General features: G+C 44.7%; 2 protein-coding genes and 1 long non-coding RNA gene across 6 annotated transcripts in view; 1 reads left to right on the top strand and 2 right to left on the bottom strand.

Moving 5' to 3' along the window:
* The window catches only part of LOC102446917 (uncharacterized), a 42,133-nt gene extending 39,157 nt beyond the window's left edge, over nucleotides 1-2,976 (top strand). The window contains exon 5 of the long non-coding RNA XR_012906048.2: nucleotides 1-2,976. This is a non-coding gene — a long non-coding RNA (uncharacterized LOC102446917).
* The window catches only part of DMC1 (DNA meiotic recombinase 1), a 44,271-nt gene extending 25,449 nt beyond the window's left edge, over nucleotides 1-18,822 (bottom strand). Inside the window, exons 1-9 of one of the 4 annotated variants that reach the window (XM_025182579.3) lie at nucleotides 18,261-18,819; nucleotides 15,423-15,509; nucleotides 12,993-13,037; nucleotides 10,924-11,070; nucleotides 10,566-10,648; nucleotides 7,650-7,702; nucleotides 6,620-6,661; nucleotides 2,789-2,861; nucleotides 1,996-2,087 (exon numbers count right to left, since the gene is read on the bottom strand). In XM_025182579.3, coding sequence (XP_025038364.2) covers nucleotides 1,996-2,087; nucleotides 2,789-2,861; nucleotides 6,620-6,661; nucleotides 7,650-7,702; nucleotides 10,566-10,648; nucleotides 10,924-11,070; nucleotides 12,993-13,037; nucleotides 15,423-15,479 — 592 coding nt within the window. In that variant the 5' untranslated portion in view covers nucleotides 15,480-15,509; nucleotides 18,261-18,819. Of the gene's footprint in view, nucleotides 1-1,995; nucleotides 2,088-2,788; nucleotides 2,862-6,619; nucleotides 6,662-7,649; nucleotides 7,703-10,565; nucleotides 10,649-10,923; nucleotides 11,071-12,992; nucleotides 13,038-15,422; nucleotides 15,510-17,407; nucleotides 17,706-18,260 lie in introns of those variants that run through there. The other 3 variants (XM_006118958.4, XM_025182580.3, XM_075936849.2) reach the window with 3 other exon arrangements.
* A 2,279-nt stretch (nucleotides 18,823-21,101) lies between these two features.
* Nucleotides 21,102-24,782, bottom strand: part of FAM227A (family with sequence similarity 227 member A) — a 31,226-nt gene continuing 27,545 nt past the window's right edge. Inside the window, 3 exon segments of the mRNA XM_089781183.1 lie at nucleotides 21,102-21,448; nucleotides 21,450-21,512; nucleotides 22,342-22,495. Coding sequence (XP_089637309.1) covers nucleotides 21,370-21,448; nucleotides 21,450-21,512; nucleotides 22,342-22,495 — 296 coding nt within the window. The 3' untranslated portion in view covers nucleotides 21,102-21,369.

Below are 24,782 nucleotides of genomic sequence, written 5' to 3'. Positions count from 1 at the left end.
GTGCATGACTAAGAAGCTGAGAACCATAGCACACTAGAACTGGAAGGGACCTCAAGAGGTCATCGAGTCCAGTCCCCTGCCCTCATGGCCTTGTGTAAAAAGGCAAAGGGCAGACCTGCCAGATAAACTGTGAAGTTATTTACCAAGGAAGTCCCCCTCTGAAGTGCTGCATGACGAGAAGGGCATTGTTGCAAACTATACTTGGGGAAACGACCATGTAGCTATCCCTCATGTCTGGACTAAAACTGAGAAACTTCTGATTTTGCTTTCTTGCTCCTACAAACATCATGAAAGTTGAGAGAAAAACCTAGTTCAGCAATGATTATTTGAAGCATTGATTATTGCCAGTCTATCTGCATTTAAGACTGTGAAAAGCCACTAAGAATTATACTGTCCCTAAGGAAAAGCTCTATCTCTGTAAGACTGTGTGCAATAGGACACTGATACCTGAGTGGGAGCTGTAGTCTTTGTACTTTTATGAGCATGCAATGTCCACATCTACCTCATGTAAAGTGAGGATACTAACCAAACTTCTTTCCCTGCAACCAGTCTCTCAATAAACTGATGATTTTCACAAAAATGAATGTTTTAATTATTTGATCTGCTGTGTTAGGGAACTTGAGCGTAGGCTAGGATTGCATCATACTGCCTGAGGCCATGCTGAGCTGGTGAATGAGACTGTGAGGAGGAAAGGCTTTTGCTTCTGTCCTCCACAGTGTGGGCTTCAAAGTGGCTGATGGTCAGGGCTTCAGATGGTCAGTGGCTGATGGTCAGAAAGGCTTATTGCCCAGCTGGAGCAGCTTCCATTTCCATAGAATCCTAGAACTGGAAGGGACCTTGAGAAGTCACTGAGTCTAGTCCCCTGCCTTCATGGCACAGATTGTCCCTGATAGGTGCCTATCCAACCTGCTCTTAAATATCTCCAGTGATGGAGATTCCACAACCTCTCTAAGCAATTTATTCCAGTGTTTAACCATCCTGACTGTTAGGAAGTTTTTCCTATGTCCAACCTAAACCTCCCTTGCTGCAATTTAAACCCATTGCTTCTTGTCCTATCATCAGAGGCCAAGGAGAACAATTTCTCTCTCCTCCTTGTCACATACTTTTAGATACTTGAAAGCTGCTATCATGTCCCCCCTCAGTCTTCTCTTTTCTATGCTAAACAAGCTCAATTCTATCAGTTTTCCCTTTTTGAAAAAGTGCATTGAGAGAGGTCAGGCAGGGTCAGCTGGAGGAGGTTGGGGGCAGGATAAACATATGACAAAAATGACTGTTGCCATGGAATACCTGGAACAGAGACTAACAGCAGTATAGCATAATATATCTGTGGGTATGTCTAGACTGCATCCCTCTGTTGGCAAAGGGATGCAGATTAGGCAGGTCGACATTGCAAATGAGGCAGAGATTTAAATATCCCACACCTAATTTGCATAAAAATGGCCACTGTGTTTTGCTGACTCAGCACTTTGTCAGCAAAAAGCAGAAGTCTAGAGGGGGATCTGTCAAGAAAGAAAACCTTTTTCGACAGATCCCTTATGCCTCCTTCAAGGAGGTTTACAGGAAGGTTAATGTGCTATAATGAATTATGCTGTATGTATGCATTTTGAAACTGAATTAACTTAATCTGATCTAAATCTCTGTAGAGACAAGTCCTTAATATTTCTGGAATTTGCTACATAGTTTACAGAATGAGGCTGACAAGTATCAGAGGGGTAGCCGTGTTAGTCTGAATCTGCAAAAGCGACGAAGAGTCCTGTGGCACCTTATAGAATGAGGCTGAGTAGCACCACTTTATCCTGAGCACAGCTACAGCAGCAGAGGACCACAATAGAAAACTGAAGCAACCAGCAGGCTTGTGACTCCCTCTATCCAGAAAAATGTGATAGTGACACTTAGAAGAAGGTCTCAGCCAATAAACTGAGAACTGCTAAAACAGCAGAATTAGGTGGGGTTGCGGGGAGGATGTTGTTTGTGCCCATTCAATGATAATCTTACTGGTATATGCACGTGCATAAAGCACGTTGTCAAGCACTGCATCATGGTCTACATTGAAGCGATCAGCAATGTCACGAAGACGATCTGGACGGCTGCGATATGTTAGAGTTAAGGATTCTCTTTATATACATCACACAAATTAATGAAAACCTGTCAAATTCAAGTTCAAAGACACAGCTTCCAGACAAGGCCTTGGCCTCTGCTGACACTGCCTACAAAAGGAACAATTAATGCTTATGGACTTGGTGATGTGTTTTGCTTTTGTAATACAGACTAACTGGAACACAGAAAGCAAACTTATTTTATGCAGCCCATCAGAAAGCTGTGAGATGGTAACAGCGGAATCACTGTTGAAACAGTAAACTGGACATGAAAAGTTTCTATCACCTAGATATTAAAAAGATGAGCATACTAAACTACACAAATAGAAATATAAAATAACATCTGTATCTTGACCCCACTCTCTACCTCCCTACATTTGGGTTGGATTATAACAAATTACCTAGGGATAAAAAACACCATGTCCAAACCACAATATGTAAATCATCTTGCTTTAGTCATTTATTATAAGAATAAACTGTTGTGGACAGCACTGACTTTGTTTTTCTTCATGATGGCCATGGCCCACATTTGATAGACAGTGCTTTACTTTTGAGCCATTTAGAGCATCTTTTCTGCTTTCTGCAACAAAATGCACTCCATCAGAAGATTATGAGGGTATTGTACTCATTTTATAAGATGCACCGATGTCCCTTTCTATCAAGCCTGCAACTTGTTTAAGTAAAAAAGATACAAAGTATTTTCGGTATCAATGAAGATAATTTTTCCTCCTGTGTACCGATCTGCTCCAGGAAGCTGTGCTGTCACTGGAATGCATCATAAAGAGAAGCTCAAAAGGAGGAAAGGTGAAAAAGCCTCTTCCTTCCCTCCAACATTCTCTGTTACCACTTTTAAGAAATGACAGATCTACCTGTTCACACACAACACACAAATGATCCAGTACAATAACCAGAATTGCTTTTATAGCCAGGCTGACTTGCCTTCCCAGCTAGCTTAAGGAACAAAAGTAACTTTTCTCTGTGGGATGTCAGATCAGAGGGTATGTCTACACTACAACGTTAATTCGAACTAACTTAGTTCGAATTACTTAATTCGAACTAAGCTAATTCGAACTAACGGATCTAGACTAAAAAACTAGTTCGAATTAGCGTTTTGCTAATACCAACTAGCATGTCCACATTAAGTGGACCCTGAACCGGGCTTAAGGATGGCCGGAAGCAGTGCCGGCAGGGCATCAGAGGAGGACTTAGAGCGTAGAGATGCTGTCTCAGGCTAGCCGAGGGCTGTGCTTAAAGGGTCCCGACCCCCACCCCGGACAGACAGTTCTCAGGGGTGCCCCGCTTGCAAAGCAGTCCTGGCTTGGATTGCCCGGACTACCCACACTGGGCACATCACAGCACTCGGCCATCAGCCCAGCTGCACTTGCCGCAGGCTGCCATCTGGGGAGAGAGGGCAATTGGGGGGCTGCAGGAGAGCTTCCACCCCCAGAAGCCCGCAGAGCCAGCCCAGTCCTCGGCATCGGGGGCTCGTGCCCCATTCCTCCCTCACCTCCTTCCACTTACCCTTCCCTAGCCCCTCTTCTTGATGTACAAAATAAAGATAACGTGTCTTCCAAAATGGAATCTGTCTTTATTGAACAAAACTGGGGGAGACTGGGAAAAGGAGGTAGGAGAGGGGAAGAGAGAGGCTGGGAGAGGGGAGGGCAACTAAAATGATCAGGGGTTGGGAACAGGTCCCATATGAAGAGAGGCTAAAGAGACTGGGACTTTTCAGCTTAGAAAACAGGAGACGGAGGGGGGACAGGATAGAGGTCTCTAAAAGCATGAGTGGGGTGGAGAGGGAGCATACAGAAAAGTTCTTCATTAGTTCCCATAAAGAAGGACTAGAGGACACCAAAGGAAAGGAATGGGTAGCAGGCTTCAAACTAGTAACAGAAAGTTGTTCTTCACAAAGCAAAGAGTCAACCTGTGGAACTCCTTGCTGCAGGAGGCTGTGAAGGCTAGAACTAGAACAGAGTTTAAAGGGAAGTGAGATCAAGTCATGGAGGCTGGGTCCATGGAGTGGTATTAGCCAGGGGGTAGGAGTGGTGTCCCTACCCAAGGTTTGTGGAAGGCTGGAGAGGGATGGCACGAGACAAATGGCTTGGTCACTGTCTTCGGTCCATCCCCTCCAGGGTCCCTAGGGTTGGCCGCTGTCGGCAGACAGGCTACTGGGCTAGATGGACCTTTGGTCTGACCCAGGACAGACATTGTAAGCTCAGGGCTCAGGGTCGGGGGTCTCACTGGACCCCCTTGATTCTCTTGCACACCTGCTCCTGGGTGGCCAGGCTGGCAGCTCTCCTGCCCTAGACGGCCACTTTCCTGTGCCTAGTGCGGAGATCGTGGACGAGGTCCACGATGTCCGCACTAGACCAGGCGGGTGCCCGCCTCTTGCGGTCCCGGGCAAGCTCCCGGGAGCCGCCAGCCGGGTCCCGGGAAGAGGGGGAGGCCTGGGGGGCATCGGGTGGGTGGCTCGATCCGTGCCAGGTGCAGGGTCTGCTGGCTGGGTGCTGGCAGGCTTGCACCTGGCACGGGCACCGTAGCCAGCCCGTGCCCCTTTAAGGGGTCCAAGGCCGGGAGGGGGGCAGAAGAGTTTCCCTGGTGTTGGCCAGAGTGGCCACCAGGGAAACCTGGGGAGGGCTAGCCTCCCACTAGTTCGAATTAAGGGGCTACACACCCCTTAATTCGAACTAGCTAGTTCGAACTAGGCTTAATCCTCGTAAAATGAGGTTTTCCTAGTTCGAACTAAGCGCTCCGTTAGTTTGAATTAAATTTGAACTAACGGAGCGCTAGAGTAGCGCCTATGAAAGTTAGTTCGAACTAACTTTGTAGTGTAGACATACCCAGACTTAACCAAAACTTTATGCTATTGAACACCAACACTTATTTTGCATCTAAATTTGCATAATTTTGTATTAAAAATAAATACTTAATGATAACAACTAGCAATAATTAAAGAAAAACACCGTGGTCTTCTGGCTCAGATCAACGATCATGATATACTAGGGCTTTTCGATCTAATGACTATGCTTTTACCAAGCCTTAATTGGACATATATTTTTTTAGGCAGATGAACAGAGGGCTACTGTTTATCAGTGTCGAGGGGTGACAGGCTCTTGGAGGCCCCTCCAACTTATTCTCTTCAAGTGAATGACCTAGCAGCTACCCAGTCTATTTACAGAATGGCCCAAAAGGCCTCAGTTAATATGCTGGACTCTCCCTTCAGGGTATTATAGGCCAGCGGCCTCAATAACTATGTCCACCCCCTATATTCAGGATATTACAACCCAGAGTCCTCATTCCATAAGTCTACCCCTGTATTCAGGGTATTACAGCTCAGTGGCCTCGGTCAATAAATCTGCCTCTATATTCAGGGTATTACAGCCCAGCAGCCTCAATCACTATATCACAGGAAAAGCTCCCCCAGGTGAAGGTATCTAAGGAGGTGGTAGGGGGACCCGGGCCCTCCCTCTCTACTGGGTCCCAACCCTGGGCCCTGTTGGCAGTGGCACGGATAACTGCTCGCGCAGCGGGGAATCCTGTTGCAACACATTGAGCACTTGGGGAGCAATTCGCAGCCCTGGACTACTTCCTACCAGATCTTGACAGATGTCCTCTATGTACTCTCACTTCAGTCCTGAAGCTTTTCTGATAGCACCTCTCAGCCCGGCTACCGCTGCATGGTCTGGCTGTGCTTCCCCCTGCCACCCCCGGAGCTCCCTCAGTGCCTCCTTCCCCTGCAGCACTCATCCCTGACTGAATTGCTCTAAAGCAGGGATGGGATTTGGCCTGCCAAGCAGGTTGATCCAGCCCATAGAGGCCCTGCCACTTCCCCACCCGCAGGCCAATTAGTGCCTGGGGGTAGGGAAGCTCACAAAACTTCCTCCTGCCCTCCTCTGCCCGCAAGCCTTGACTGGCCTGGGGGTGGAGGTGATACGCAAAGTTTCCTCTGCCCTCTCCCCCACCCTGTGAGGAGCGCGCAGCACTTCAAATGTTATGTGCACCTTTCAGTGCAAGAGGAGGCTTCACGTGCTCCCCCCGCCTGCAGGCTAATCAGGACCTGGGGAGCAGGGGAGCAGTGTGAAGTTTAACCAGTTAACTGATTAACTGGGATTTTACATCCCTTTTTTGAATGAATTCAAAGAGGATATAAATACTATCAATAAAGTTCTGAAATATAGAATAATGGCAAAGAAACAGATGTAAACACTTTCAATTCATACACATCTGAATTAATAGAAACAATACTCACTGAAGTCTACTTCCCAACATTTACAGAAGTAACAGAACATGGCATATTTCCACTTCCCTAAGGCAGTATATTTCTTTCTCATGTATCCAAGAAAGGAGCTTATCTTTATGTATATGTAGCTAAGCTATGTACAGGCCAATCTTAGCTCTTAAATGCTGTTTGATAGCTTGGTAGAGTGTTTCTTTTAGAGAGCAAACACTGACAATGTCATAGAACGCGTTATTAATCAGATTAAAGAGGGATATAACTGTCAATATTAAGACTTTGTACCTACCACAAAGGGTGTGGGCAAGCTGCGTTTTACCGGTTCTGAATTCTTTTAGTGAGAAAAAACAAGGGAAAAGTTTTTTCAGTTTGTCAAACACATGTGTTGTTTCAATAAGAATACATTCTCATTTATAAAACCTCGATCACCTGTACTGCTATCTATCTTTCAACTCCCGGATCATAAATATGTTGTACAGTGCAAACTGTATGTATGAACTGCAGGGCTTAGAAGTGCTGCACTGTGAGAGGTGTCATGCTTGACAATGTTAAAATGAGTTCACTTCCACTTGTCCATGGTAACTGCATTCAGTTGGAAGTTAAATATACTATTACCATTTTTTTGACCTAACCATATAGCCAGAGTTCAGGATCATATGAGTTGTGGTAGATGCCAGGAGTCAGGTGTTTCTTTTGATGAAATCCCATGTATTTTCAAAGGCCGTACAAAGTCCTGTTTTCTTGAATACAGCCGGAATCAAACAATAAGAGACAGTGTCTTTACTCACAGTTCAAAGTCTCTTTTCCAGTCAGCACTTAGCCCAACAGTTTTCTCATTTTTCCTCAAGGCCATGTTCCCTGTTCTTGTTCTGACACTGCAGTCAGAGATTTTAAGCTTCACCAACTAGCCCCTCAAGTACATATTCAAGGTCTCAGGCCAGCTTTTTATTCAAGCTAGCTAGCTAGATCAAACAAGCTTGTATATGTCTACATTTGCTGTAGTCATGCTTCTGATTGCAGGGCCAACATATCCTGTGGCCCTAGCTTTTCTCTCCTGCTCAACATCTATTTCTGTGAGTCTATGAAAATAATCTCATCTTTATTAGTCAGAGGGGTAACTATGTTAGTTTGTTTCAGCAAAAGCAACAAGGATCCCTGTGGCACCTTAAAGACTAAAATTTATTTGGTCATAAGCTTCCATGGGTTTCCTTTCAAGGATTTGATAGAAAAAAATGTAGCTTGCTTTAAAACCTAAACATCTGCTGCAGCTCTCTACTGGTAATCCACTCAATAAAATCCATATAATATGGTTCACTCACCTCCAAAGGCCTCTGTGATTGCCATGCTCTCAATCCCACCACCTAATAATTTACTAAAGGGAGAAAAAGAATTAAAAATATTGAAATGCCCAGTCAAAGAGTAATGTCAAAAGGGGAATCTTTGCCACTGTAAGAAAAGCTCTTCTCATTCAAAAGGCCCTGCACTTAACTCACAATGTGATATGGTGCAGGGACATAAGATGATTCCTGGTATACGGGTAGTTAAATCTGTGTCAGCTTCCCCTTTCATAGGTGCTCATGAGAAAATCTACAAGAGTGGCCATTTGGGAGATAGAAGAGAGAAAATCTTTTTGGGGAAAATATGTCTACACTCTACGGTGTCCCTTCAGGAGCCTCCTGCTTGCTGTGCAGGGCAGGGAAGGAAGAGGAAGGTGCTGATGTCAAGGTACTTCCTCTCCCACTTTGTATCCTAATTCCACAGAGCAGAGAGGAGACACAACAGGACTTGGGAGGGAGTTTGCTGGCTGCTTTTGGGAGTGGTGCAGGGTCAAGGCAAGGGCGAGCCTGCTTTAGCTCCACTGCACCACCAACCAGGAGCCACCTGAGGTAAACAGTGCCCAGCTGGAGCCCACATCCCAAAATCCTACCCCAATCATAAACCCCCTCTGACACCCCTACCACCTCTGCATCCAAATGCCCTCCCAGAGCCTGCACCTAGAAACACACCCCCCCCCGACACTCCAACTGCCTGCAGCTCAGAGCCCCTCTCACATGCCAAATCCCTTAATCCAAGGCCAGAGCCTGTATCCCAACCTTCTGTCTCAGCCTCATGAAATGGAGGGAGAGAGGATGGAATGAGCAGGGGCAGGGCTTCATAGAAAGGGCACAAAGGAGGCAGGGCAAGGAAATTTGGGTTTCAGGTAGATCTTGGGTTGCACTTAGGTTCAAAAAGTGATCTCAAGCATAAAAAAGTTGGAGACCCCTGGGGCTCGTCTACACTGGCCCCTTTTCCGGAAGGGGCATGTAAATTTCACCTATCGTAGTAGGGAAATCCGCGGGGGATTTAAATATCCCCCGCGGCATTTAAATAAAAATGTCCGCCGCTTTTTTCCGGCTTTTAAAAAAGCCGGAAAAGAGCGTCTACACTGGCCCTGATCCTCCGGAAAAAGCGCCCTTTTCCGGAGGCTCTTATTCCTACTTTGAAGGAATTTGCCTGTGTGGACTCAACCTTTTTGTATGCTAATCAAGCTCACATACGATAGTTTCATGTCAATAACATGCCCCTCGAATCTAATTTCAGATAATAAAAGTACTAGCTTACTCTATTTATTTTGCTTGAGGTTTATGCAGGAAAACCTGAAAAAATTCCCCAAGTTCATTCACTTTCCCGGAAGAGACACTGTATATGTGCAATATGGTGAAATGATTCAGCAGCAAAATCCTTATCTGAATTAGAAAGGACTCTTTGACTCTTCTTCAAAACGTAGGAGCAAATTGTTTGGTTCTTGGATGCACGTGCACAAGGAGGCTTTCCTTCTTTGTGTGTGCTGCACAGTTGCTAGGCATAGTTACATTGCAGGTATTGTCTTAGTTACAAATGACTGCTTCTTCAGGCACCCCCAGTTTGTAAACCATTTTCTGGGTGACAAAGAGAAGATGGGTGTCTTTACACTCTGTTTCATAGCACATAGTAGAATAACTGACTGCACAGGGCAGCACTCCTTACACCAGGCTACGTCTACACTGGCCCCTTTTCCGGAAGGGGCATGTAAATTTCACCTATCGTAGTAGGGAAATCCGCGGGGGATTTAAATATCCCCCGCGGCATTTAAATAAAAATGTCCGCCGCTTTTTTCCGGCTTTTAAAAAAGCCGGAAAAGAGCGTCTACACTGGCCCCGATCCTCCGGAAAAAGCGCCCTTTTCCGGAGGCTCTTATTCCTACTTATTCCTACAAAAAGTAGGAATAAGAGCCTCCGGAAAAGGGCGCTTTTTCCGGAGGATCGGGGCCAGTGTAGACGCTCTTTTCCGGCTTTTTTAAAAGCCGGAAAAAAGCGGCGGACATTTTTATTTAAATGCCGCGGGGGATATTTAAATCCCCCGCGGATTTCCCTACTACGATAGGTGAAATTTACATGCCCCTTCCGGAAAAGGGGCCAGTGTAGACGTAGCCTGGTGTAAGGAGTGCTGCCCTGTGCAGTCAGTTATTCTACTATGTGCTATGAAACAGAGTGTAAAGACACCCATCTTCTCTTTGTCACCCAGAAGATGGTTTACAAACTGGGGGTGCCTGAAGAAGCAGTCATTTGTAACTAAGACAATACCTGCAATGTAACTATGCCTAGCAACTGTGCAGCACACACAAAGAAGGAAAGCCTCCTTGTGCACGTGCATCCAAGAACCAAACAATTTGCTCCTACGTTTTGAAGAAGAGTCAAAGAGTCCTTTCTAATTCAGATAAGGATTTTGCTGCTGAATCATTTCACCATATTGCACATATACAGTGTCTCTTCCGGGAAAGTGAATGAACTTGGGGAATTTTTTCAGGTTTTCCTGCATAAACCTCAAGCAAAATAAATAGAGTAAGCTAGTACTTTTATTATCTGAAATTAGATTCGAGGGGCATGTTATTGACATGAAACTATCGTATGTGAGCTTGATTAGCATACAAAAAGGTTGAGTCCACACAGGCAAATTTAGCTTCTACAATTCACCATCATTGCAGTACCACTGGCGGAGACTGTAGTGTAAGCAGGAATCAGTCTTTTTACCAGTGTCACCCAGCATTATTCTGAGCAGGCTTAAATTACTCATTTCCACTTGCTTTTTTCTGAGTGCACCCACTATGTTCTAACTGTAAATTTGTCTCTAATAGTGCTTTGTGGCCAGTTGGAGAAAAGGAATATGATTACTCTAAAAATCCGGGGAAGGCAGAAGTTAAACAGGGATAAACTTACTCAAATTCCTGGCTTCCAGTGGTGATATGGAACACCATCTTCCGTTTCTCACTGTACTCAAAGGCAGTCAAAAATCCCGGCTCCTAGGGGAATACCAAAATAAAATATTCAGTTAGGTCTGATACTTAGGGAGAATGTGATATCCTCAGCCAAAATCCATTTCTTCTCATTGATGTCTCATCTGTCAAGGGCCATCATACTTGTCAGTCTGCTACTATTGATTATAAAGTAATATTTATGACTTCAGACTAATCAACACAATCATTTGTAATCATGATTGTTCTAATGCTTGCAATGGGAAATGCTGCAGAGTATTTTGGGAGGGGGCACTTATAAGCTGAAAATGTGATTTCCTTACAATTAGCTTATTGGCTGCTTCTTTGATCTTGTCCACTTTGGCTTCAGAAAGCCCTTTCACATTGCACAGTGCACGCCTTGTTGTCATCTGGATCCCTTTGACAGTACAAATTCCTACAGACTTCAGCTTTTTAATATCAGCCACATTCTGTGAAGAAAATTCACATTCTGTGATCACTAGTTCATGAAATGCTATGACTGGAAGGTGAAGAAAGCTTTTGAAGCCCATTATATTGTACATTCACCTCTATCTTTCTTTTTACTAAGAAATAGTTTTGACTGCTTTGTTGTTTCTAAATGTTCTATGTATGTCCAGATAAGAATATACTTGCATGTTGTCAAAGGTTAGAGAGTCTCCTGAGTGGGAATGGACTCACTGTGTTTCTGAATATAATGGGTGTTCCATGAGTTCAAGGGAAATGTATTGAAACAGAGGCAATGCAGCATGTTTCTTATATGAAAATATTAGCAGACGCTTTACTGGACACTGCTTCAAACTATCACCTCAAGACAAATCCCTTCTTTGGGTAAAAACTATGAACTTGGATGTGTCATCCAATTATACACAGGATCTGTCTGCAGATGACACTAGGGAGAATAATGGATAACCTAATTGCTTCCATTGAGAAGTTTCTGTCTTCTCTTTGGGCTTAGCTTGTGCATAGTATGGTGAAAGAATGAGTGAAGAAAAGCCAGCCATGAAGGGGTATAATAAACACTCACATATAAATCAAAAAACAGGACTGCAAAAAACAGCTGCACCAGACTAACACGGTTACATTTCTACCACTATTCTACATATAAATCAAATTATTTTTTCCAGTTTGAGAGACGCCTACTGGTGTAGTTTACTCAGGAATTTTAACCAGCAAGAAAACTGCTTCCAATTTCACCAGCCAGCCAGAACTTCTCCCATTTCACCACAATTCTGAGAACAGCATAACAAAGCCACGTGGGCTGTGTCTACACTGCACCCCTTTTCTGGAAAAGGGATGCAGATGAGACAAGTCGGAACTGCAAATGAAACGGGGATTTAAATTTTCCACGCTTCATTTGTATAAACATGGCTGCCGCTTTTTTTCGGCTCGGGGCTTTGCCAGAAAAAAGCGCCAGTCTAGACGGGGATCTTTCGGAAAATAAAGCCTTTTCTGAAAGGTCCCTTATTCCTGATTTTAAAGAGGAATAAGGGACCTTTTGGAAAAGGCTTTGTTTTCCAAAAGATCCCCGTCTAGACTGGCGCTTTTTTCCGGCAAAGCCCCGAGCCAGAAAAAAGCAGCAGCCATGTTTATACAAATGCAGTGGGGAAAATTTAAATCCCTGCTTCATTTGCAATTCCGACTTGTCTCATCAGCATCCCTTTTCCAGAAAAGGGGTGCAGTGTAGACACAGCCGTGTAGTATATGTAGGGGTTACAGAAGACTTTGGAGTAATTATAGATAGGTATTGGCTAGTGCAGAAACAATCTATGCCAGATTTTTTAAAAAAATCCAAAGATGAAAACAAAACCTCACCACCCAATTGCTCTTTGTTAAGCACTTAAATAAGTGGCCACGTTTTCAAGAGTTGCTGGCTGGTAAGCACTTTTGAAAATTTGGCTCTTAATATGTAAACTATCAAAAGACAAAACGTACCCAGTCCTGCTGTGTCTCTTAGGTCTTGTCTATACTTAAAAGTTAGGTTGACATAATTATGGCACTCACTCAGGGTATGAAAAATTCACACCCAAGCATCATAGTTGACCCAACATAATGGCCAGTATTAATGCAGCCGTGTTGACAGGAAAATCCGTAGGTTCATGTAGCTACCTCACTCGTGAACATGGAGAGGCTACATTAATGGAATAACCCCTTCTGTCACTGCAGAAAGCACGTACACGACAATGGTACGGCAAGATTACTACAGTGTTGTAACTGTGCTGCCATAGTGCTCATAATATAGACATATTCTTACTTTGAAGTTGTTATGGGGAGAAATATTCTTATGCACATCACAATGGATCAGCGGTTTTTAGAAACATTCCTAAATAACATCCCATGCAGAACTGTCTACATATTTATTACTTATACTTACAATTCCATGTTTCTGTAACAAGTCAATATCCTGAAATAAGGATTCCTAAAGGAGACAAGGGGAAAGACGATTCTTGGTCATTTTTCCCCCACCACTTGTATCTCCCTTTGTTACCCATCTAATTTAATATGCAGCAGTTTTAAATTCTTAAACCTGGACTGCTTTTCATAACAGTACATATCCTACTACTACCTACAAATATAGGCACAAAAAAGAAAGAACCAAAAGGATTTCAGCATTTCTTCTTGTCATACTCTGTAACTATCTGGAAAAACACAGCCAGCAATCATATAGAAACTCTAACAAAGCAGTATCATGATTCTTTTTCTTCTGACTCTCTACTATAGTGCTTCTCAAATTTTTCATATTGGAAACCCCTTATTCAAAGTCAATGTTTGTGATCTCCCTACTTTTACTCTAAAAGTAAAACTTGTATTGATTACAGGCAGTCCCCGGGTTACGTACAAGATAGGGACTGTAGGTTTGTTCTTAAGTTGAATTTGTATGTAAGTCGGAACTGGTGTCCAGATTCAGCCGCTGTTGAAACTGACCAGCAGCGGCTGAATCGGACATGCCTGGGGCAGAGCAGCTGGGGTGCTGCTGGTTTGGTCCTGCAGCGCCGCTCCTCAGCGCTACTGGACAAACCCAGCAGCACCCCAGCTGCTCTGCCCTAGGTGTTCCCAAGTCAGCTGCTGCTGAAACTGACCAGTGGCTGACTACAGGAAGCCCGAGGCAGAGCTGCTCTGCCCCGGACTTCCTGGAATCAGCCACTGATCAGTTTCAACAGCGGCTGAATCTGGACACCTGGGACAGAGCAGCTGGGGTGCTGCCGAGTAGGTCCCCGCAGCGCCGCACCTCGGCGCTGCGGGGACCAACCTGGCAGCCCCCCAGCTCCTCTACCCCAGGCATCGTCGAGAAAAGCTTGGTCTGTTGGAGGGGGGCGCACTAACTGCACCCCCCCCCTCCCAGCAGACCAGGGAGATGCGGAGTGGCTTTTTTCGCCGCAGAGGACGCAGGCGGCGGGACCGCAGCGCGTCTCGGTGGTCCCGCCACCCACGTCCTCCGCGGCGCGAAAAGCCGCTCTGTGTCTCCCTGGTCTGCTGGGGGGGGGCGCTAGCTCCGCGTCTCCCTGGTCTGCTGGGGGGAAGCGCCCCCCGCGCCGCCGGAGGCAGCGACAGTGGAGGAGGCACCCCACACTAGCGGGAGCCCCCCCCCCCGTTCGTATCTAGGGGTCCAATTTAAGTCGGACTGACGTAACCTGGGGACTGCCTGTATAACAATAAGCTTAGTCTAGGAATCATAGAATCATAGAATCATAGGATTGGAAGGGACCTCAAGAGGTCATCGAGTCCAGCCCCCCGCCCTCAAGGCAGGATCAAGCTCCGTCTACACCATCCCTGACAGATGTCTATCTAACCTGTTCTTAAATATCTCCAGAGAGGGAGATTCCACCACCTCCCTTGGCAATTTATTCCAATATTTGACCACCCTGACAGTTAGGAATTTTTTCCTAATGTCCAATCTAAACCTCCCCTGCTGCACTTTAAGCCCATTACTCCTTGTCCTGTCCTCAGAAACCAAGAGGAACAAATTTTCGCCTTCCTCCTTGTGACACCCTTTTAGATATTTGAAAACCGCTATCATGTCCCCCCTTAACTACTCGACTACCCAATAAGCATTAGCTTATTGGGTAATCAAGTGGAGTACCTGACTACTCGCTTCCCCCTGCCCGCCCCCGCTGCCTCTATATGAAAGGCAGAAAGAGGGGGAAGAGGAGATGGTGCTGGGGGGAGCTGTCTTAAAAGCCAGTTCTCCTCAGCACCGTCTCTGCGGTGCAGTCTGCAGGCAGCGGGATAGGGATAGGGGAGACTGCTCCAGCAGCAGCCCCTAGCTGTGGGGTCACTGGGCCACCCCCATGGACGGGGTTGTTGCTGCTAAGCCCACTGTTCCCGGTGGGCCGGGTTGGCCACACGCAGGCGCTGCTCTGATAGCAACCCTTGTCAGGCCGTGGTGAACGGGCTGCTGGACTTGGCACGAGCCAGGACCAAGCATTCCTGGCTTGTGCTGGTCTGGGATGCTGCGCCTCTGCATTTTAAATGTAGTAAGAGCCTGATGGCTCCAGGAGCTACTCCCACTATAGCTCTGCAGAGTGGTCTTTATCATCTAATCGTGTGTTTGATACAAATTGTATTGACTATACGATTAACCAGATAACTACAATTTAACATCCTTAAAGCCTACATAATGCACTTGCATGTTTCAAAAGTTTGGTCTTGAAGGATAAGGAGAAGCAGGGGAGTAAGATTTTCTTTACTTTAGATTGTACGTGTAATCAATTTTACCAACCTGCAACCCTCCAATTGTCTTTCATGAGCCCCAACTAAAGAAACACAGTTCTTCTATAAAAAGAATTCCACAATCCATAAATACCTCATCATCCTGGTACCCTAGTTCTTCTTGCACCACTTGATCCTCCATGGCTTTCATTGTGAAAGAGCAGGCAATGACCTGTTAGTACTGAAAAAGGTAAGCAAACATCCCATCAGGGTAGAAATAATTATAAAGGATTCTTACTAGGGCCCAGTAGTGTAGTGGAATCTTAACATGCTGCCACTTAAGAATCCAAATTCAGATTCTAAACTTTGTCCTTCACTACAGGTGTCAGCAGGGGCTAGGTGTGTTGTAGAGGTGCTTAGCTCCCCACTAAAGGAGGAGGAAGAATCTTGTTTTGCTCTCAGAAGACCTACTATGCCCAAATTTCCCTTTCTGTTTCCCCTTCTGGAGGAAGGAGTGATGTGACCCGGTGAGTCTTGCTGGTTAGAGAAGATGGGGAAAAAATAAGGGAAAAAAAACCTGGTGTAATTTTAGAGGTAGTTCTTTGGAAGTAAAAATAAAATGGAGTAACTTATCTTACTTTCTAATAAAATATTAAAATGAATTGTAAATTAATTTTTCCCAAAACATCTCCATATGGTACCACAATGAACTTCTTTCCTATGGACAAAGGAAACTATCCTCTCATCACACCTGAACAGGGATGAAAATGTAGTCATCTGTATACATTTTCCTTTAACATACTACTAACAAACGGTAAAGTGTTTCCTGAAGTAACATTAATTAGACCTTTGTCTCCAGATACTAGAAGAAGAAAAACATAATGTAAAAGGCAAAGGACATGTTAAAAACCCCTCTCTGCACTTTCTAAAAATAAATCCCTTCCCTGTCTTGAAATGCGTTGCATGTTAAAGCCAGTCTCCTCTGCCTTTAACAACTGCATTTTTACATCAAAGGCTAAGAATGGGACACTTCCAGTCCATTTCATTAGCCTAATTAGCACCAGTCCTACAATTGACCAGTACTTTTTTGGTTTTTTTTGTTATATATCTTGGTTTATGTTATTTCTACTCCAGCTCATTTGAAGAAGCTCATGATTCTATAGTTAGTCTCTAGGGCTATGTCTACAATCGCGGCTTCTTGTGTGAGTAATATGCAAATGAGGCTAAGCGTGGAATATCGCCGAGCCTCATTTGCATACCTAATGAGCCACCATTTTTTTCAGAAGAGGCTCTTGCGCAAGAAGGAGCGTCTACACTGCACCTTCTTGCGCAAGGCCGTTCTTCCTAAAAAGTAACAGGTGTGACGGCATTGTGCCAGAAGGTTTTTCTTGCGCAAGAAGGTGCAGTGTAGACGCTCCTTCTTGCGCAAGAGCCTCTTCTGAAAAAAATGGTGGCTCATTAGGTATGCAAATGAGGCTCAGCGATATTCCACGCTTAGCATCATTTGCATATTACTCACACAAGAAGCCGCGAGTGTAGACATAGCCTAAGGGTATGTCTACACAATGGCACTATTTTGGAATAATGTCCATTATCCCAAACTAGCATTCTGCATGTCTTAACAGCATGCCTGCTATCTGGAAATTCTTTGAAATAATGTGTTTCTTATTCCAACTTCCTATAAACCTTATTGCATAAGGATTAACGAAGATACAGGCATAGCAATTTATTTTTAAATTAGTGCTGTGTAGACAGCACCAAATTTCAAAATAAGCTATTTTGAAATAAGCTACACAATTTGCATAGCTCAAATTGTGTAGCTTATTTCAAGATACATGTTACTGTGTAGACATATCCTAAAGTACCACAGGTCTACTTGTTTTTGAAATGCACTGCATTACTTGCATTCAAAAGGGCAAGGTGACTACTCCCCTTTGGATACATAGCAATGCAAAATTGGCAGAGTAAGAAGAGCCATAACTGTATCTTTCTGCTGGCCAGCAAGGAATGTAGGGGGAATTATAATGCACCCTGTTCAGAAGTGAAGAAGTAGAAACACTGCTCTTTTCTTTCAGTGCTTCTGCTATAGTAATGTGGTTCTGCCCCCCAGCCACCTTGGAGTTATACCCAAAAACTTACACAGACCAACTCCAAAAATCAGGCACAAAGGCACCCAGAAGACGAACTGATCTTGAAGAATGTTTTGTCCTTACAATAGTGATAGAAATGTAGCCGTGTTAGTCTGGTGTAGCTGAAACAAAATACAGGACTATGTAGCACTTTAAAGACTAACAAGATGGTTTATTAGATGATGAGCTTTCGTGGGCCAGACCCACTTCCTCAGATCAAATAGTGGAAGAAAATAGTCACAACCATATATACCAAAGGATACAATTAAAAAAAATGAACACATATGAAAAGGACAAATCAAATTTCAGAACAGAAGGGGGTTCTGCAATGTGATTTGTCCTTTTCATATGTGTTCATTTTTTTTAATTGTATCGTTTGATATATATGGTTGTGACTATTTTCTTCCACTATTTGATCTGAGGAAGTGGGTCTGGCCCACGAAAGCTCATCATCTAATAAACCATCTTGTTAGTCTTTAAAGTGCTACATAGTCCTGTATTTTGTTTTTACAAGTGTGGCATGCATTATTGTTCCCTGGCACACTGAGATAAGGGCCCCAAGCACACAGAGCAATATGGAGCAAGGTGTGAGGATGGGAAATGAAGGTTGAGAGAGAACGTGGGGTTGGGAGAGGAGGGGTGGGAGTGTCTTGACAAGGGAAAAGTGTGAATCTTTTCTGTTGTGCTGCAGTCTTAACCAGAGTAATTGCCCCTTTATATTTAGTTCCACACCTCCAGGATAATAAATCCTACGTGTTGTCAGGGAACACCTGCAGCACAGCAACCGCGCCATTACAGCGAGGGTGAAATACAGCCGCTTCCTATGTTAGGAGCAGGTTTCCCCGTTGCTGTATTTAATCCACCTCTCCAGGAGGCAGGCGCTAAGTGGATGGAAGAATTAGCTGTCAGTACAGCGGGGGCCAGGTTAACCTAACTAGACCAGGCCCCCTTGCTAGGCCGATCTCCTGTTCAAGCCCAGGGGCCGTAGCGCGATTTCTCTGTGTGGGGCACGCGGGCTCTGGCCAGGCGCAGCGAGGTCGGGCTGGATCCGACGCTCGCTGAACTGGCCGCTCTCTGCCTCGCAGTCTCAGATCACCTGCCCCGCCCGGCCGTTACTGGCGGTTCGTTGCAGACGGGCCGGGGATAAAGGCGTCTCCCTTTCCCGCCTCAAAGCTCCCGCCAAAAGTGGCTGAGGCGAAGGTCTGCGATTGCCCGGGAGCGCGCGCACCCGGAGTTCAGTCTCTGACACGACAACGCTGCCTCGCGCACGCGCAGTGGTCACCGACGGCGGCGACGTCCACAGCTGTTTACGAAGGGACCCTACCACCCGGAAGAAAGAGGTTGGATTCTACCACTGGGGAAGAGGGGAAGGCAGGGAGCCGGGAGAACGCTGGTCTGTTTGAGGGCCTGGGTTAAAATACACCCGCCCCGCAGGATGCTGCTCACGAATGGAACGATCCGTGTACAGCGGCCCTGACAGAGTTTCAAGCTATGAATCGGTATCCGGTGTCGGACCTCCCCCCCCCTTCCACAGCCCAGAATGGTAGAGTCGGGCGGGAGGGACAGAGACTGACTGAAGCGTTCTCAGTGGTCTCCAATCTTTTTACACCCAAGATCTGCCCCGCCCCTTCCCCGAGGCCCCGCCCTCTCCATCACTTGCTGTCCCCGGCCCTGACTGGCTCTCGCTGGGTTGAGAGCAGCTGCTGGCCCTGGGGTGGGAAGGAGGCACCAGGCAGGTGAAAGTGGCTAGTTAGCAGGGGGCACACACCCCAGAGACTGCCCCACCCCCAAGCCACCCTTTAGTGTGGGTGGGATCTTTATCCCCCCCCTCCCAATTTGTACAGGAACATTGCTTGCTTTTCTTCCAGGGAAAGTATACAGTTTGCTGCTCTCCTCACTCTGGCTAGGAAACACAAGAGGCAGATGAACCTAGACCTAGCTCAGCCAGGGGAAATGCACCCATCCCTCGGCTGTGCCCGCTGGAGCTGCAGCAGCCCTAGAGAGGCTCTTCTTGTCTGACCCCAAGCTACTGTGCTGAGAGAAGACTGGGGTAGTTCTCTCTCCCCAGGTCAACCTGCATATTGAACCCCTCATCCATCGTCCCACCATATTATTTTTCAAAAAACAAATTAATTGAGTTAAGGACCCAAGAAATGCCAGGTCAGCCTTCTAGTATTTTCATAACATATATCCCTATCCCTATAGAAAAGGAATGGCTGTATAACAAAGCTGCTGACTTTAGTTATGATAAGATTTTTGAAGCCACTTGAGTGGAAGCAGGACAAATCCTAATAACTTTCAAGGCACTTTTGAAAAATCCCAAACTCAGTCCCCAATAGTGCAGAGGTATATTTAAGCATGTCTGTTATTTGCTATGTCAGAAAATGAAACATGGAAAAGCAAATTGTAATCTTCCTAAATGGGAGTGTGAGAGTGCTCAGCACTTTTGAAAAATCAAGCCATGTATTTAGGTACCTGAATGTGGGTTTAGGAGCCTAAGACCCTGGGCGGCGGGAGGGGGAATTGCTTTACATAGCTTTTATGGAATAAGACAGCATTTTCTAAACTTGGGAGGCAGGACTGCACAGCTTTGTTTACTTTACATGTCCATAGCCTTGCAGCTCCCATTGGCTGCAGTTTGTTGTTTCCAGATGGAATAAGATATTCCCCATCTGGACATTATTCCAGAATAAAAGTTCACTTTTATTCTGCAAGGCTACGTCTACACTGGCCCCTTTTCCGAAAGGGGCATGCTAATTTTCAACTTCAGAATAGGGAAATCCGCGGGGGATTTAAATATCCCCCGCGGGATTTAAATAAAGATGTCCGCCGCTTTTTTCCGGCTTGGGGAAAAGGCGGAAAAAAGCGTCCAGACTGGCCCGATCCGCCAGAATAAATCCCTTTTCCGGAGGATCTCTTATTCCTACTTCGAAGTAGGAATAAGAGATCCTCCGGAAAAGGGCTTTATTCCGGCGGATCGGGCCAGTCTAGACGCTTTTTTCCGCCTTTTCCCCAAGCCGGAAAAAAGCGGCGGACATCTTTATTTAAATCCCGCGGGGGATATTTAAATTCCCCGTGGATTTCCCTATTCTGAAGTTGAAAATTAGCATGCCCCTTTCGGAAAAGGGGCCAGTGTAGACGTAGCACCAATAGTGTGGGGAGGAATTATTCTGGAATAGCTAAATTATGCCAATAAAGATGATATTTTTCCTGTGTAGACAAGGCTTAGCTTTAGCCTCCCATTTAAAAACAAAAAACCCAAAAGACAAACCTTGCCCTGTTTTTCCTGTTTATAGACAGGCTCTTCTAGGAGGCAGATGAGTTGACCAAGCTGGAAAGGCTACCATTCATCCAAAAGTGCTGCTAAAATGATAATGTTGATCTACAGCACTTGAACTTCAAAGCTGTAAAGTGCTATACAATCTCATACCACTAATGAGTGGGATTCTATTTTATACACTGGAAACTCGACACAGGATTGGATTCATTGCAGGGTTCACCAGCACAGAGGAGCCTTCTGCAACTTTCCTCCTTTCTGGGAAGGTCTGCAGCTAGCCAGCCCAACTCCATTACCACATATTGTTGGCAAGAGGCGATGCACTGAGTCTCAACTACACTGCCTTTCAGCTTGGGCCAAGACAGTTCAGACAAAATAAAAAACAGCTCAAATCTTTGACACAGAACCAAACTATGAAACCATTAAAAATATTCCAGTGACTTTTTTTAATCCTCATATTACTTCTATTGTTGAAATCTTGTGATATTTTTCCAGCCCAGTTTTACAGATCAAAGAGATTAGAAATCAATCAGACTTTTGAACTCAGTTCTTCCCATTTTTTCAGGTTTGTCTGTTCTAATTGATGAAGAAAGCTTTGGAGTGGGCTGCCTAAAATACACCCTTCAGACGCAAATGAAAGTCTGAATGGACATTTATGCCAATTTATGGTCGGGGAATCTTGAATTCTGGTTTGCTCAGAGTGCAGCTTGATTTATGGCTGTTTCTGCATAAAGACACTTCTGTGACAGACTTGAAGTCTTGTCAGAACTGAAGAGGGGTCAGCATTTGATTCAGCTTCTTCATCTCTCCTTTCTCTGACAGCAATTGCTTCTCTTTTCTGTAGTATGGGAAGGACAACGAGAGAGAAAAAATCAAAATAACTTGTTCAAAGCTATCTTTGACGAAGATTTCTAAAATCACCAAAGCAATCAAAGAAATTTTAAGAGTGGATTTCTCCACCACTTTGGAATTGATGTTAATTAACCCTTGAATCCCCAAATCCATAAACATGTAATGCCCCCTCCAAGCCAACTTTCTTAGGGCATGTCTACACTGCAGCATTATTTTGAAACAACAGGTGTTATTTTGAAATAAAGTACATGTCTACACAGCAAGCCGTTATATTGAAATTATTTCGAGATGGTGGACTTCTTACTCTGACTTCTGTAACCCTCATTTCATGAGGAATAAGGGAAGTCAAAAGAAGAGTGTTCTTCCTTCAACTTCCTGTTGTGTAGATAGCGCCAAAAGCTGAATTAAGCTATTTTGACTTCAGCTACGCAATTGATGTAGCTGAAGTTGCGTATCTTAATTCAGCTTTTGCCCTGCAATGTAGACGTGCCCTTAATCACCCTGTTACCCTCAACAAAATTCAAGATCACCTTTCCAAAACAAAACAATACTCTCAAACTCCTTTGGTTGACCATTAGCTCACAGATTCCATCTAAAGCATCATCAGTAAAACATCACATTAAATCTCTGTATCCCTCTGGAATAATTAGCTAATGTTACACCACAAAAATATCCCCATATTTCCTTATTCCCCAACACCCTCTGAAATCAATGTCAGGCAATAGGTTTCACCTTTGGCAGACACCAATAAATCACTGGATGTGTTCAGATTATTACAGAATATGTTAAATTGAAACCACACACATTTTTTGTACCTGAGGAATTCTTGCTTCTCTTTCAACTGGTGCTGGTCAAAATCCTTTATTTCTCTGCGGTGTCTCTGGTACACTGTTTTGAAAGCTTTGTCCAACTGGCGGATATGATTAAAACCTTGTTGGATCACATCTGCATAGGTTGGAGTGGACTCAGTAATTTGAAATGTAAAAGAAAAAAAATCTTGTCTTTTGGTAAAGCAACAAAGACATCATAGATAAGTTAGGACTGAGATGAACTGATAAAGCTGTGTGTAGATGGGCGGGAGATGGAGGCTCAGGACTACAATAGCATAGGATATTTAAGGTCAGCTTTATGTCAGGGAAGTTAGAATTAAAATAGCAGAGGATCTTCATTAGTGGGAACAGAGATGGAAAAGGCTGAACCTCCCTCCTGGCATTGCTCCCCAAGTACTCACATTATCTAGTAGAAAAATATTTGTGTTTTAAGACCAATCTAATTTATTCCATTCATTTTTCAATTAGACAGCATTTCATCTCCCATTTTATTCAGCTGCTTCCTCCTCACATTTGTTTTCATAACCTTCCTATTCTGTTACTGAGAGCTTTCCATAGAGAGATATGTTGATGAGACTTTCCGGGACACTGTAGTACTGTCCCACTGTAGTACTGTCCCAGGTTGAGAGCCCCAGTGCTCTTAAAGAGGATGAAAGTCTCAAGGGAACAGAGCGTTCCGTGGAAACAGAGGGAAACCATCCCATAGTTGGGACCCTACTTCCAGAGGATGTTGCGGCATCCTCTCGCACTGAGGATACCTCTGAGGGGGAGGGAATGTCAGTTGTTAGGAAGAGGCAGGTGTTAGTAGTGGGTGATTCAATCATTAGAAACATAGATAGATGGGTTTGTGATGACCAGGAGAACCGTATGGTCACTTGCCTGCCTGGTGCGAAGGTTGCGGATCTCTCGAGGCATCTAGATAGACTTATGTGTAGTGCTGGGGAGGAGCCGGTGGTCGTGGTACATGTAGGTACCAATGACGTAGGGAAAGGTAGGAGAAATGTCCTGGAGGCCAAATTTAGGTTGCTAGGAAAGAGACTGAAATCCAGGACCTCTGTGGTGGCATTCTCGGAAATGCTTCCAGTTCCACACCCAGGGCCAGGTAGGCAGGCTGAGCTTCAGAGTCTCAATGCGTGGATGAGATGATGGTGTAGGGAAGAGGGGTTTGGATTTATTAGGAACTGGGGACACTTTTGGAAGAGGGGGAGCCTATACAGGAAGGATGGGCTCCACCTAAACCAGGGTGGAACCAGACTGCTGGCACTAACCATTAAAAAGGCCGTAGAGCAGTTTTTAAACTAAGAGATGGGGGAAAGCCGATTGGTGCAGAGATGCACGTAAATCGGATGGAGACTTCTCTTAGAGAAGACTCCACTGATAGAGATTTTCTAAGCTGTAGTCAGAAAGAGAGGAGGGGAGAGGACCAACCATGGGCCAGAGCAGACAAACAACCGCATATAAAGGAATCCAACGCATCAGGGAAGGGCAGACAAATAAGCAGTGGCAAATTTTTAAAGTGCTTCTACACAAATGCTAAGAGTCTGACTAATAAGATGGGTGAACTAGAGTACCTCGTATTAAAGGAGGAGATTGACATAATAGGCATCACTGAAACCTGGTGGAATGAGGAAAATCTGTGGGACACAATCATACCGGGATATAAAATATATAGAAAGGATAGAGCAGGCCGGGTGGGTGGCGGAGTGGCACTGTATGTGAAAGATAATGTAGAATCAAATGAAATAAAAATATTAAATGAATCAACATGCTCCATAGAATCGCTATGTATAGTAATTCCATGCTCCAATAATAAGAAATTAGCAGTAGGGATATATTACCGACCGCCTGACCAGGACAGCGATACTGACATTGAAATGCTGAGAGAGATTAGAGAGGCTACCAAAATAAAGAACTCTATAATAATGGGGGATTTTAATTATCCCCATATTGACTGGATACATGTCACCTCAGGAAGAGAAGCAGAGATAAAATTTCTCAATGGCTTAAATGACTGCTTCTTGGAGCAGCTGGTACAGGAACCCACAAGGGGAGAGACAATTCTCAATTTAGTCATGAGTGGAGTGCAGGAGCAGGTCCAGGAGATAACTGTTGCAGGACCGCTTGGGAATAGTGACCATAATATAATAACATTTAACATTCCTGTGGTGGGAAGAACACCTCAGCAGTCCAGCACTCTGGCATTTAATTTCAAAAAGGGGAATTACACAAAAATGAGGAGGTTAGTTAAACAGAAATTAAAAGGCACAATGACTAGAGCCAAATCCCTGCAAGCTGCATGGAAACTTTTTAAAGACACCATAATAGAGGCCCAACTTAAATGTATACCCCAAATTAAAAAACATAGCAAGAGACCTAAAAAAGAGTCACCGTGGCTTAACCACCATGTAAAAGAAGCAGTGAGGGAC

This window comes from Pelodiscus sinensis, chromosome 1 (assembly GCF_052426305.1).
Source record: "Pelodiscus sinensis isolate ZL-2025 chromosome 1, ASM5242630v1, whole genome shotgun sequence".
Lineage (NCBI taxonomy): Eukaryota > Metazoa > Chordata > Testudines > Trionychidae > Pelodiscus > Pelodiscus sinensis.
Note: the sequence above shows the minus strand (reverse complement) of the source record. Positions and strands in the feature narration are given on the sequence as shown.